The sequence below is a fragment of the Mugil cephalus genome, chromosome 18 (assembly GCF_022458985.1).
Source record: "Mugil cephalus isolate CIBA_MC_2020 chromosome 18, CIBA_Mcephalus_1.1, whole genome shotgun sequence".
Classification (NCBI taxonomy): domain Eukaryota; kingdom Metazoa; phylum Chordata; class Actinopteri; order Mugiliformes; family Mugilidae; genus Mugil; species Mugil cephalus.
The window spans coordinates 18,375,532-18,387,222 of record NC_061787.1 but is presented as its reverse complement, the minus strand read 5'-3'; the positions used below and the strand labels follow the sequence as shown (position 1 = coordinate 18,387,222).

Here is an 11,691-nt window from a genome sequence, read left to right as displayed (position 1 = left end):
ATATGTGTACAATTACTGTAGTAAATTAAGAATTGTTAAGAGTTTTTTTTTTTTTGTGGCCTTCCACAGTTGTAATAGAATAAAAACACACCAATATAAGAGGAGAAATGAAGATGTTTCATTACTTCAAACATCCCAAATTCCCACTTCACCGAGGGACACTATAAATTTTAAGTGTCACTCAGGGGAAAATTTACACACACCAAACTCATTCATTTGTTTTCCCATCTGCAATCTAAAGGGTTGCTTGTACTAAGGACTGCCATCATTCACATCCTGTTTTAGGTAACATTTTATTCTTAAAAACAGCGCAAAGAAAGAAAGAAGGAAAGAACAGAAAATAAAGTAAGTAACCAGTTTGGCACGTTCTAGAAAGAATTCATGCGAATAGTGATGAACGTAATCGTGATGTCTAGCCAATAGGAAGCGAGTTCGAGTTTTTATCCATTCGGCTTCCGTACTGCGACTCCGGAAGTTCTTTTCGGGGTGTGTCTGGTTTGTAAATAATAAAAGGGAGGCGTCAAGGTAAAATTTTCCTGTGACGGAAAGACTCCTGACACTTGCAGCCTCGGGTAAAGCTCGACAGTAAGTAAACCATGCGTTTCATTCAGTTTTTCTGCGGGATGTGTGATTATTTGGTTCGTACATGGTTGGTGTTACTTCATTGGGGCTGTAGACACTAGTCAGTTATTTTGACAGGTGAACAGACTTTATGTTACAGTTGAGAAGTTATAGTTTAACAGCGTCTGAACATGTGTCTATACGTTTATCTAAAATAATGTGATATGTACAACTACATAATGAGTAGTTTTTTTTAATGTATTCCTGTGATTACTGTGACTTGCACGCACACATACTTTAGAATATATGTCAGGTATGTACACACATTTGCCAGTTCACTAGGCACACTAGTGAGAATGATTGCATTTTAACAGAATAGTCTTGCATTAAATCCGGGTCATTTTGCAGTACTGCTGCACTGTATTGCGTTGCACTGACACGTTTGTATTATTTTGACAACTTCATTGTAGCAAATGGGCGAGGCTAAATAACAGGAATATTTTAGTGTTTAATCCAGTTTAACAGCATCTCTGACTACATCCTCCAGAATGATCTTCCAGTTGAATTGGCACCTTTCTGACTCTGTTTCACCATAAACTGAACATTAAGGCGGATTGTTCTATCTACTGTACCTAATAAACTTGCAACAAGTGGGCGTGTACTGTCAAATAATAATTGTGATTTAACGTTGCCGTAGAAAAAACAAATACTTACTTGAATAAAATTGTTACCAAGTTTGCAATGCAACGATTAACAACTCTGCTATCTGTCTCTGTAACAGACACAATGGCATCTCCATCTCCTCTGACCAAGGCGAACACCTCCTTCTGCTTGGCTCTGCTCAAACAGCTGGGCGACAACGACAAGGCTGCTAATGTCTTCTACTCCCCGTTCAGCATCTCCTCGGCCCTGGCTATGGTGATGCTGGGGGCCAGAGGCAACACGGCCGCGCAGATGTCAGAGGTGCAGTACAACCTCACACGCACACCACCTGTCCTGTCCCTCCACAAGTAACACATTAACAGCGGTCGCACAGCAGGCTGCCGCACCCGCCTCGCTGGGTGCGTCCATAAAATTATGCATATTAGCGTCTAAATAAACACGGAGAAAAAGTGAAATTGCACCCGTGATTTATTAATTCAAGCAACGCTGAACGTTAACGCTCCGTGAAAACGCCGCTTTGAAGCTGATATCAGTGGACGCCCCGAGTGGATCACCGTGGGTGTGATCCAGCATGAATCACCGGTCTTGTGAAACTGTGTCAGCATCAACTGTGACAAAGATCTGCTCTGTTCTGACCCTGGCAAACTTTGACTGGGGTGGGGGAGGGGAGGCGGGGGCTAGCCCTGTATTGTGTTACCATGGGAACACAACATGGAAGTGTAAAGGGCAATAAAGATTTATGTGCCGTATAATTAATGTTATCAGTTGGCATTACATGCTCGTCTCCGCTTGCGAGGGATTTTATGAATGAGCCACTCTCTAAGAACCGAATGGATGGATGTTTTTAGTCCTTTTTAGCCCAAAACAATTAATTTAAATATATCGCTAATTATTTAAAGCACATCTATCACTCCTACTGTGCTCCCATGTACAACGTAGACACAACGTAGACTTACGCTAACATACTATCATTGGTATATGTGACAAATTAATGCTTTAACCTAGTGGTTACACTTTATGACATTCTAGGGACTCCTCTGTGAAATCACTGTCCTGGTTTGTGTACCTGAACAAACAGCAGCGAGGTCCTTGGTTACTGGCGTGTAGGAATGTAGATGCAAATGAGCACCGTGTTAAAAAAACATTGACTGACATCCTGACAAATCGATTCCACAAATCAAAGTCACACCCCAATAAATCAAAATCAAGAGTTCGGGTGTGTGTGTGTGTGTGTGTGTGTGTGTGTGTGTGTGTGTGTGTGTTGTGTGTGTGTGTGGGTGGGGATGCGGCCTCACCTTAAATCTACCGTGCTTCTGAGTTACAGAAACAACTTCAGTGCATTAGAACAGCAGTAGACATATGATATGTTTTTATTCCCTTTGTGCCTTCATACCATCTGATGCAATCATTGTACAATCCTGATTACCTGGCTGTTCGACAGGATAATCGACAACGTTAATGAGGTCAGTGAAAAAAGGCAGAGGATGGTGACACAACCTGTTTTGTGGGAAAGTAATTGTTAGCAAACAGGATGTAAATAAACCTTTCCCACACACAGCATGTGATCACTGCTGCTAAGCTGCACCGAGAACTTAATCAGGGGACATGAGTAGGACACAACGGGGTGGATTATCAAGATTAATGTCCCATAAATGACCTTTCAACACTCCCACAAGGCAGAACTCCAGCTTCAGTTATTCAGAGTGATTCAATGTGTGACAGGAATTGTGATGTTGAAACCGCGTGCACTTTCACGACTTCACAAGTAAGTGAGAGTAAGAGACACTGAATGAAAGAGAGCAGAGGTGAAAGTAACACAGGCCTGTTGTGACAGTTTTTTTTTTTTTTTTTTATAGCAGCAGTAGGCTTAACTTGTCGATTAGCCAGCTGGTCAACATTTTCCCAACATACAAACAGTTTGTGGTGGGAAGAAAGAAAAAAAAAATATGCGGATCTGCACAGTGTTACCAGCTCATTTTGCCAAGAGTTTGTAACTTATCTCATCAGACTGCAATAGCATGATGCAGTACTATTTGGTTCACTCGCCACTGCAAAAACAAACAATCTCTCAGTCAGTGTTTCATAATTCTTGACATGAAAATATCTGTTTTAGACATTTAAACTTATGAAAATATATGTTAAGACTGATATTATGTGAACTCTCAGTCATAGACTCAGTTAAATGTTAGGCAAAATACGACTTTAATCTCTTCATAAAACTGCAGGTGCTGTTTTCTCATATATTTCATGTGTTTCTTAAAAAAGAAAAAAAGAAAAAAAAAGGGAACAAATTCTTCCCCACTGGTCACCTCCAGTGGTTTGAACTGGATGTGCTGCTGGAAAGTAGAAACACAGGGGAGGGAGAGACTTCAAAAATTCTTAAAGGCATTTTATTGGATGCAAAATTAACATACTCCCCTGAGTGCAGGGTGAGTCATCAACATTTTTAAATTGTTTTCCAGGAAATTAAAATGAACCCACAAATTGTCCTTTTATGTCATTGTTGGACTTCATAAAGGACATATTATATTATATTAAATCAAATTTTATTGCATGGGCTCTTTAAACAAGGTTATCATAAAGCATGCTTCTAATATTAGATGATGCTTTTGTTTATTGTGCAATTACTTAATTCACACTGGGTCCTGAAATAAAATATTTGTCTTAAATGAATCCAATATTAAACATCGCTGACTGATATGACACTGTTCACCTTCGGCTCTATGGTAGCTGGTGCAATTAAGCGATTGAAGAGCAACACACTAGCAGCTGAAAATCACATTTTCCCACCTGACCAGAGGCCGAAGTTCATACACTGTTGCTGTAAAAGTGTATGAAGAGTGCGGCCGTGTGCTGTGGGTGTGGTGAGTACAATCTTGTTGCAGTGTAGTGACGTTTTAACTCGTCTGTTCAGCCGCAAGACGCTGTGACAAAGACTGAGAGGTATCTGGCAGTTTATGTAGAGACATTAAGTACACACACTGAGGGCAATTTGATTAATGTACATATATAAACACACACACTGGGTAACATAAGTATTGAACACATCACAACTGTTCATAGTAAACATATTTCTAAAGGTGCTATTGACATGAAATTTTCACCAGGTGGTGGTGACAACCCAAGTAATCCATACATAAAATTGAACACGCTTACTGATATGTAATACTTTGTACAAAAGCCTTCGTTGGTAATGACGGCTTCAAGACGCCTCCTGTATGGAGAAACTAAGAAATATCTGGAACAACTAAGAAACTTTGGCCCATTCTTCCACACAAACATTCTTTAAATCTTGAAGTGTTACATGGGCCTCTTCTATGAACTCTTTTCAATTGGATTCAAGTCAGGTGACTGGCTGGGCCGTTCTAGCAGCTTTATTGTCTTTCTCTGAAGCCAGTTGAGAGTTTCCTTGGCTCCGTGTTTGGGATCATTGTCTTGCTGAAATGTCCACCCTCGTTTCATCTTCGTCATTCTGGTACATTTTTTCCTATTCATCCTCCCTTCAATTATATGAAGTTTGCCAGTGCCATATGCAGAAAAACAGCCCCACACCATGATGTTCCACCTCCAAACTTCACTGTCGGTGTGGTGTTTTTGGGGTGACGTGCAGTGCATTTTGTCCTCCAAACATGGTGTGTGTTATGGCACCAAAGAGTTCAATTTTGCTGTAATCTGACCAGACATTGTTTTCCCAGTATTTTAAAGGCTTGTCCAAATATTGTGTAGCAAACTTTAAACGAGCTTCAACATGCTTTTTCTTCACAAATGGAGTCTTGCGTCTCTTGCGTAGTCATTGCTCATTCTTTTCTTTGAAACCGTTGTACCTGCTAATTCCAGGTCATTTGGAAGCTCTCCACAAATGATCCTTGGCTCTTGGGCAACTCTTCTGATAATTCTTTTCACTCTTCTGTCAGAAATCTTGGGAGGAGCACCATGTCGTGGCTGGTTTATGGTTGAAAACGTGCCCACTGGAACGTTCAGAAGTTTAGAAATCCTTCTGTAACCAAAGCCATCAGAATGTTTTGCAACAATAAGGTTGCAAAAGTCGTGTGAGAGTTCTTTGCGTTTACCGATCATGAGATGTTCCTTGTGTAACACCTTGGTAATGTCACATCTTTTTATAGGCATCAGTTTGGACTGAACCACCTGATATTAATTTGCAACGGGCATGATGGCTTTCTGATCACTAATAGATTTCAGCTGGTTTTCCGTGCCTTTTTTCACTTTCCATTCTACATGTGTTCAATACTTTTTCCCCATATACTACATATATTACACATAACTTCATTTCTGAACTTATTTGTTTGACATACATCTTTCTACGTATGGATTTCTTGGTTTGTTACCAACGTCTGGTGAAAATTTCATGTCAATAGCAGCTTTAGAAACATGTTTAGTATGAAAAATTGTGATATGTTCAATACTTATTTTACCCGCTGTACATTTTGTGCTGGAGAAGGATTCGTTCTGACCATGTCCCAATCCAAGATTAATTTATTCCATCATGGATGAAGACTCAACCCACTCTTCACTGCGAGGATGACATTATCACTCAATGTATACAACTAACCCCTCTAGGTTCTTCGCTTCACTGGGGTAGAGAAGCCGAAGGAAGGAGGAGCACAGCAGATGCAGATGCAACAGCAGTCTTCTTCTCAACTGCCGCAAATTCTGAAGGTGGTAACAAAGCCAACAGTTTTAAAACTGGGAGGCATATTACTAACAGGTATATGGGTGGTGTCATGTGGTGAAGGGATCACTTCCCACACTGTGGAGCAACGGTTCCAGATATTTCTTCTCCTCTCTTTTTTCTCTGCCAGTCTCCTGAATGCCTTCTTAGCAGGGGTTTAAGTTATTGTCATTCTTCATTGCGTGCTGTTTGCTGAAGGTTTAGTGTGTGTGTGTCCAACAGCTCCAACGCCTAAAGTATTGCATAAGACACAAGAATGTGGACTTTCTTCCTTTTATGGCTTCTTCATGGTGTTTTTTTTTTTTTTGTAATTTTCTTTTCTTTATCTTCTCTTAGCAGCTTTGCAGGAAATTACTCAAACCTGTGATACATAAAGAACGCATAATTAAAAACAAAAAAATTAGACTGTTTCCTTCAGTACACTGATAGCGCACTTGTGTATGTGACACCAAATATAGCAAACAACAGTTATGACTTTCTCCATGAGATAGTGAATAATATCCTGCTGACTTGGTTGCATCGTGGATTCTCGTGATAAAGTTGGAGTTGAAGACAAACACATGAATAACAATGTGGTGGAGGGATGGTGTGTCTGGGGGGGCACTGTCAATGTGTGTGGAAAGGTTTATTAAAGCTTGGGCCGTGGGTTCTTTAAAGCCAGGGTTAAAGGCCTCTTTTTGTTTTTTTGCTTTCAGTGCTGACATTTTGTACATTTATGCTGGAATGTATATGGTTCATGTGGGGGTGTAACTGTCTAATTCTACTGATGTGAAGCGGTTAAAGAAAAGAGTTCGACTGATACTCAGGTACTGTATGTACCCTCAATCTATAGCTGACTAGCTTCCTCCCCAACACAGGGAATTCAAGTAATTAGCCTTGCTGAGGCAGCTATGATAGTTATAAGTTATAAGTTATAATGAAAAGTAACTTTCACAAGTCATTTTCCAGCAGAGACTAGTTAGAAACAGAGCACTCTGCTACATGTACTATAGACAGATCTGAGAATATGGTATACTGTTGGTTTCTAAGCTACCCCTAACACACACAGTATCAACCAATGTATCAGTCGGGCTCTTATGAATATGTGCCCAAGTCATCAATTTCTTCCCCTCTAGATCCTTATGGACCAATCAATACACTGTGCTGCATTATACAGCATGGATCATAAGCCCATGGCCTGGTCTGCAGTTTTCTCTGTGCGCTTTTTGTAAAAGTTACCATCTGCTTTGCCCTCAGTGCCTGAAAAACAAGGATAGCGGAGACGGCGTCCACGCTAGCTTTGCCCAGCTGATCGCCGAGCTCAACAAGTCAGATGCTCCGTATGCCCTCAGTGTGGCCAACAGGCTGTATGGGGAGCAGTCCTACCAGTTTGTTGAGGTGCGTGTTTTCCCCTGCTTTTGTTCAGGGATCCTCTTGTGCAGGTGTGGCGTTGCTGACTTATTGTGCGAGAGAAAGAAAGGAGCTGAAAGAAATGTTGAAGCCACAGTTTGTAAAAATGAATAATGAATGGGGAAGTTGGCGGCAGGCCAACGCGCGAGCAAGTCAAGTAAAAGTAGCATTCTGGCTGCAGAAGTGAAAGAAATAGTTTCCTAATGTGGCCGAAATCTGTAACCGTGTCGTCGGTTGGTTCCAGGAGTTCCTCGGGAAAACCAGGAAGCATTACAATGCAGAGCTGGAGAAAGTGGACTTCGCTGGAAACGCAGAAGCAGCCAGGCTCAACATCAACAGCTGGGTGGAGAAACAGACACGAGGTGAATAACGCACGCTTATCAGTGTGTTAACATGTCACGAAGACAGAACAATTACATGAGTTTCTGTAAAAAACATCTTTTTAAATGTGCCTGTTTGACGTTGGTAATTTCTAATTAAGGCTAAGATAAGATAAGCCTTTACTCCCACAATGGGGAAATTCTCATTGCAGTAGACATTCAGTAATCACACGGATTTGTCACACGTTGCATTGCTTCACTTTTGTGTTGATCCTGTCCCACCAGATAAAATTAAGAACTTGCTGGCCTCAGGCGTGGTCAACAGCATGACCAGGATGGTGCTGGTCAACGCCATATACTTCAAAGGAAACTGGGACAGGCAGTTTCAGGAGAGCGAAACACAGGATGCTCCATTCAGACTCAGCAAGGTGAGACAAGAACCCTAGTCAATGCTGGTGCATAAAATAGCGTCCACACGAAACTATAACAGCATGAAATACTGTGGAGGCAACCAGAAACAACCTTGTATATGTTCTGAGCTGAAGAAGACAGAAGAAGAAGTGTAAGACAAGAAAAATACATTGTGAGCGAAGCTTACGGTGGGTGACAACCAATCACCTAATGCTACATGCTACCACTTGATGCTACTTTCTTTAAAACTTATTGAAAATGTGTGAATGAAAAGATTTCAGAGTCTGAAAGTCAGTCCACGACACTGTCAAAAGTCACTTTAGGCAATACGAGAAGAAGTGTTTCACCATGGCTTTTTCAGTCTAGGTTACTAAACAGTTAAACGTCAGAGTCAAAGGAGAAGCGATGATGTTGCAGGTAGAGCAGTCTGTCGACACACCTCTTTCAGCGATACCACCGATCTGATCAGACACTGGACTTTACTCAGAGTAATAGAAAGTCATTTAGGCTTGAACTCGATTTTGTCATCACCATGTGAGCAAGCCTCGATACTCTGGCTGTTGGCACACGAGAGGAAGCAGCATTAAAGAAGTTGTTGACAACATCTGAATAGTAAACCATTCATCATGATTTTTCTACCCACATTCATTTCAGAGCTGTGTCGTTTCTCACTGAGCAGATAATACAGTCAATAAACAGCTTTAGAATGTCAGTGTAGCTGTGATGTTCACTCAATAGTAAATACGCCCGCCAGTGACAAATACATCTCACATTGTTTTCACTGTCGCAGCAGTAGAGATATGTTTTACAAACCGGCAAAAGCTGCACATAGTAGCACAAGAAGGGAGCAGCTAGGAGTAAATGATTGTACCAAATGTTCAATAAACTCTGGACGAGAGTTCTTGTCGATTAGGTAGCGTGAAATAAAATCATGAAGAAATTCTTATTTATCCTATCCCACCATTCACCCACCCACCCGCTGTGCCTGAAGCAGATGACTAAATAAAATATGAAAACCATATGTTTACGTCAACATTTGAAACTTTGGCCTCATTTAACATGCGACTCTGTAATTAGCGTAAGCAAATCAGTATTTTGAAGCTCTCAGCGGATTAAAGTTTCAAGTGTGTTGGCTCCCTGACCGCACCCAGTGGTTATGAGTACAGACTTCACCTCATCCTACACCCCTTCATCACTGCATCAAGGTGATATGCACATATGACTCATTTTCCGGTTATTTATGTTCCTGTTTCTGTTGTATTTTTTCTTCTTTCCCCAGAATTCCACCAAGCAAGTGAAGATGATGCACCAGAAAGCCAAGTTCCCTTTGACCTACATCGCTGACGTTTCCTGTCAGGTACTTCCGTTAATTAACTCTTCACAGTTACAGGCAGAGGCAGTTTGTCATTTACATCCTTCATTACATTTTGTTCATCAAATTAAGCAGGATGTTGTAAATAATTTGATTTCCGTAATTTGATATCATCGCTGTGAAACCATAATCTCGTCAATACACAAAAACAACCAAACAGTTACAAGACCAGAACACTGTACTGTAGTTTCTATAATGTCTGCGACCCTGTGTTTGACAGGTTCTGGAGTTGCCTTACAAGGAGAAGGAGCTCAGCATGCTCATCTTTCTACCCATGGACATAGAGGACAGCACTACAGGTCTGGAGAAGGTACGACATGCACACACTTGCACATGAACCCAATGGAGCCGCCACAGACACGTACCGAGAAACTGATGGATTTTGTGTCCACCTCAAGCTGGAAAAGGCGCTGACCTACGAGAACTTTGTGGAGTGGACCCGCCCTGACATGATGGATACAGGCGAGGTCCAAGTGGGCCTGCCCCGGTTCAAGTTGGAGGAGAAGTACGACATGAAGAGTGTCCTGGTCAGCATGGGCATGGAGGACGCATTCGACATGGCGAGGAGCGACTTCTCTGGTGGGATTTCCTCCTAGATCAAACTACATTCATGGTCACGGACGTACTGTGGAAGTTCTCACGTTCTGTTTCGCTCTCTTCCCTGACAGGCATGTCTCCCGGCAACGACCTGGTGCTCTCAGAAGTCGTCCACAAGGCTTTCGTGGAGGTCAACGAGGAGGGAACCGAGGCCGCTGCCGCCACTGGCGCCATCATGATGCTGCGCTGCGCACCCATGCGTCCGTCCAGTTTCATCGCCGACCACCCCTTCCTCTTCTTCATCCGACACAACCCCAGCATGAGCGTTCTGTTTGCTGGCCGCTACTGCTCCCCGGAGTAAGCGCTACATCGGTTGTTGTTTTCTCAACTGGAGGGAGGTTACTGAACATCTCAAATGCAATCAAATAAAATCACTGGAGGAATGTTGAGAATAACTAAGCTTGCCATTGCTAATCACACTCTGAGTTACCATCATACACTCTCCGCATCAGAATCATGAGTAAAAACTGTTGGATTTTTTTTTTTAAACTGTGGCTCAGTAAATTTGAAGTGCCTTTCTGGAGACTGAGTTCATGCACTGTTTAACCGAGAATCTGTTATCTTTATGTCTGTAAAACATGTACCACCCTATTTGCTGCAGCCTGTCATCCTACATTAATCTACCTACACTTGGAAAGTCTAGTCAGCCTTATCTTGCATCTTACGCCCTGTAAAAGAATTTATGACTTTTAACCGTAAGTGCATTTTGTTTCAATGTGGTCTGCACTTTATCTACAGAACATGCAGTTCCCTGGCTTTGTGTCTTTGCATTTAACCAAAAAGATGCATGTGATAAAATCACAGCAACACTTACATGTGTTCTTTCTGTGAAGTGAAGTTGTATGTATCCTCATGTTTTTACACATGGAATAAAAGTGTGTGGTTTGCAAATGTCTGTCACGTTTTCTTTATGCATTCCTGATGAGTATCAGCTTTTATATGAGAGGATCTTTTCCTCATTTCTGTCGGTGTATTTATCAATAAAAAATGAGAAGGATTTATGATGCAACACACTACCTGTCAATAAGTAATCTATTTTTTTTTTACTTTTCTTTATACAGTCCAACAGCACAAAACATACAGCAGCAAAGAAGAAATATGTTGTATGTACAATAAGTTGTAGTATACACATACCTTTCCACTCGTACATACCATACTTACACGTACCCACCCACACACCCAACTCAGAGGGAGTGGCTTAGATACACGCATTAGGCAGAAATATTAAGAAACTGTACAAAACGTATTACAGTCCAATATCAGCGGGTCTGGGGCCTAACACCAACCCACTGTGATCAGCCTGTGATCAGCCTTCTCTGCAAGAGTGCAGAAAAGGCTACACTGACACATCACTATATATACTGTATACACAACATATTTACAACTAACACAATAGACACAAGAATGAAAGACAAAACGCTAACTGTAGCTTGTCACCATCAAGTGTTATATCAAGGTGCATTCATCTACTTGGTTTTTATTCAAGAGAGACATAATTTGTCTGGATCCTACAAGAACAGGGTTTAGGTTACAGGAAAGCAGCATATCAGAAACAGCTTTATTGGCCAAGTATGTGTTCACAGCACATACAAGGAATTTGACTCCCGTCACTTTGCTCACTGGTACAAAAACACAGAATTTAAATAAGCATAAAAATAAATGTGTAAAAAAACAATAAAACTGTATAG

General features: G+C 41.3%; 1 protein-coding gene across 2 annotated transcripts; it reads left to right on the top strand.

The window, feature by feature from the left end:
* Positions 1-460: 460 nt before the first annotated feature.
* Positions 461-10,894, top strand: LOC124995788 (leukocyte elastase inhibitor-like). 2 transcript variants are annotated; one of them, XM_047568464.1, is made up of 10 exons: positions 461-585; positions 1,343-1,524; positions 5,803-5,901; positions 7,151-7,291; positions 7,548-7,665; positions 7,909-8,051; positions 9,314-9,391; positions 9,627-9,716; positions 9,805-9,985; positions 10,075-10,894. In XM_047568464.1, exons 2-10 carry the CDS (start codon positions 1,348-1,350, stop codon positions 10,302-10,304), a joined length of 1,257 nt encoding a protein of 418 aa, XP_047424420.1. In that variant the 5' UTR covers positions 461-585; positions 1,343-1,347; the 3' UTR covers positions 10,305-10,894. The 2 variants fall into 2 exon arrangements, with proteins under 2 accessions (XP_047424420.1, XP_047424421.1); XM_047568465.1 differs by lacking the exon at positions 5,803-5,901.
* Positions 10,895-11,691: the final 797 nt, after the last annotated feature.

Excerpts from the sequence above, each read along its gene's own strand:
- LOC124995788 (XM_047568464.1), top strand. The coding sequence starts at position 1,348 with ATGGCATCTCCATCTCCTCTGACCAAGGCGAACACCTCCTTCTGCTTG. Across the intron at positions 1,525-5,802 it reads CGGCCGCGCAGATGTCAGAG|GTTCTTCGCTTCACTGGGGT; the intron begins GTGCAGTACAAC and ends TAACCCCTCTAG. Across the intron at positions 9,717-9,804 it reads GCACTACAGGTCTGGAGAAG|CTGGAAAAGGCGCTGACCTA; the intron begins GTACGACATGCA and ends GTCCACCTCAAG.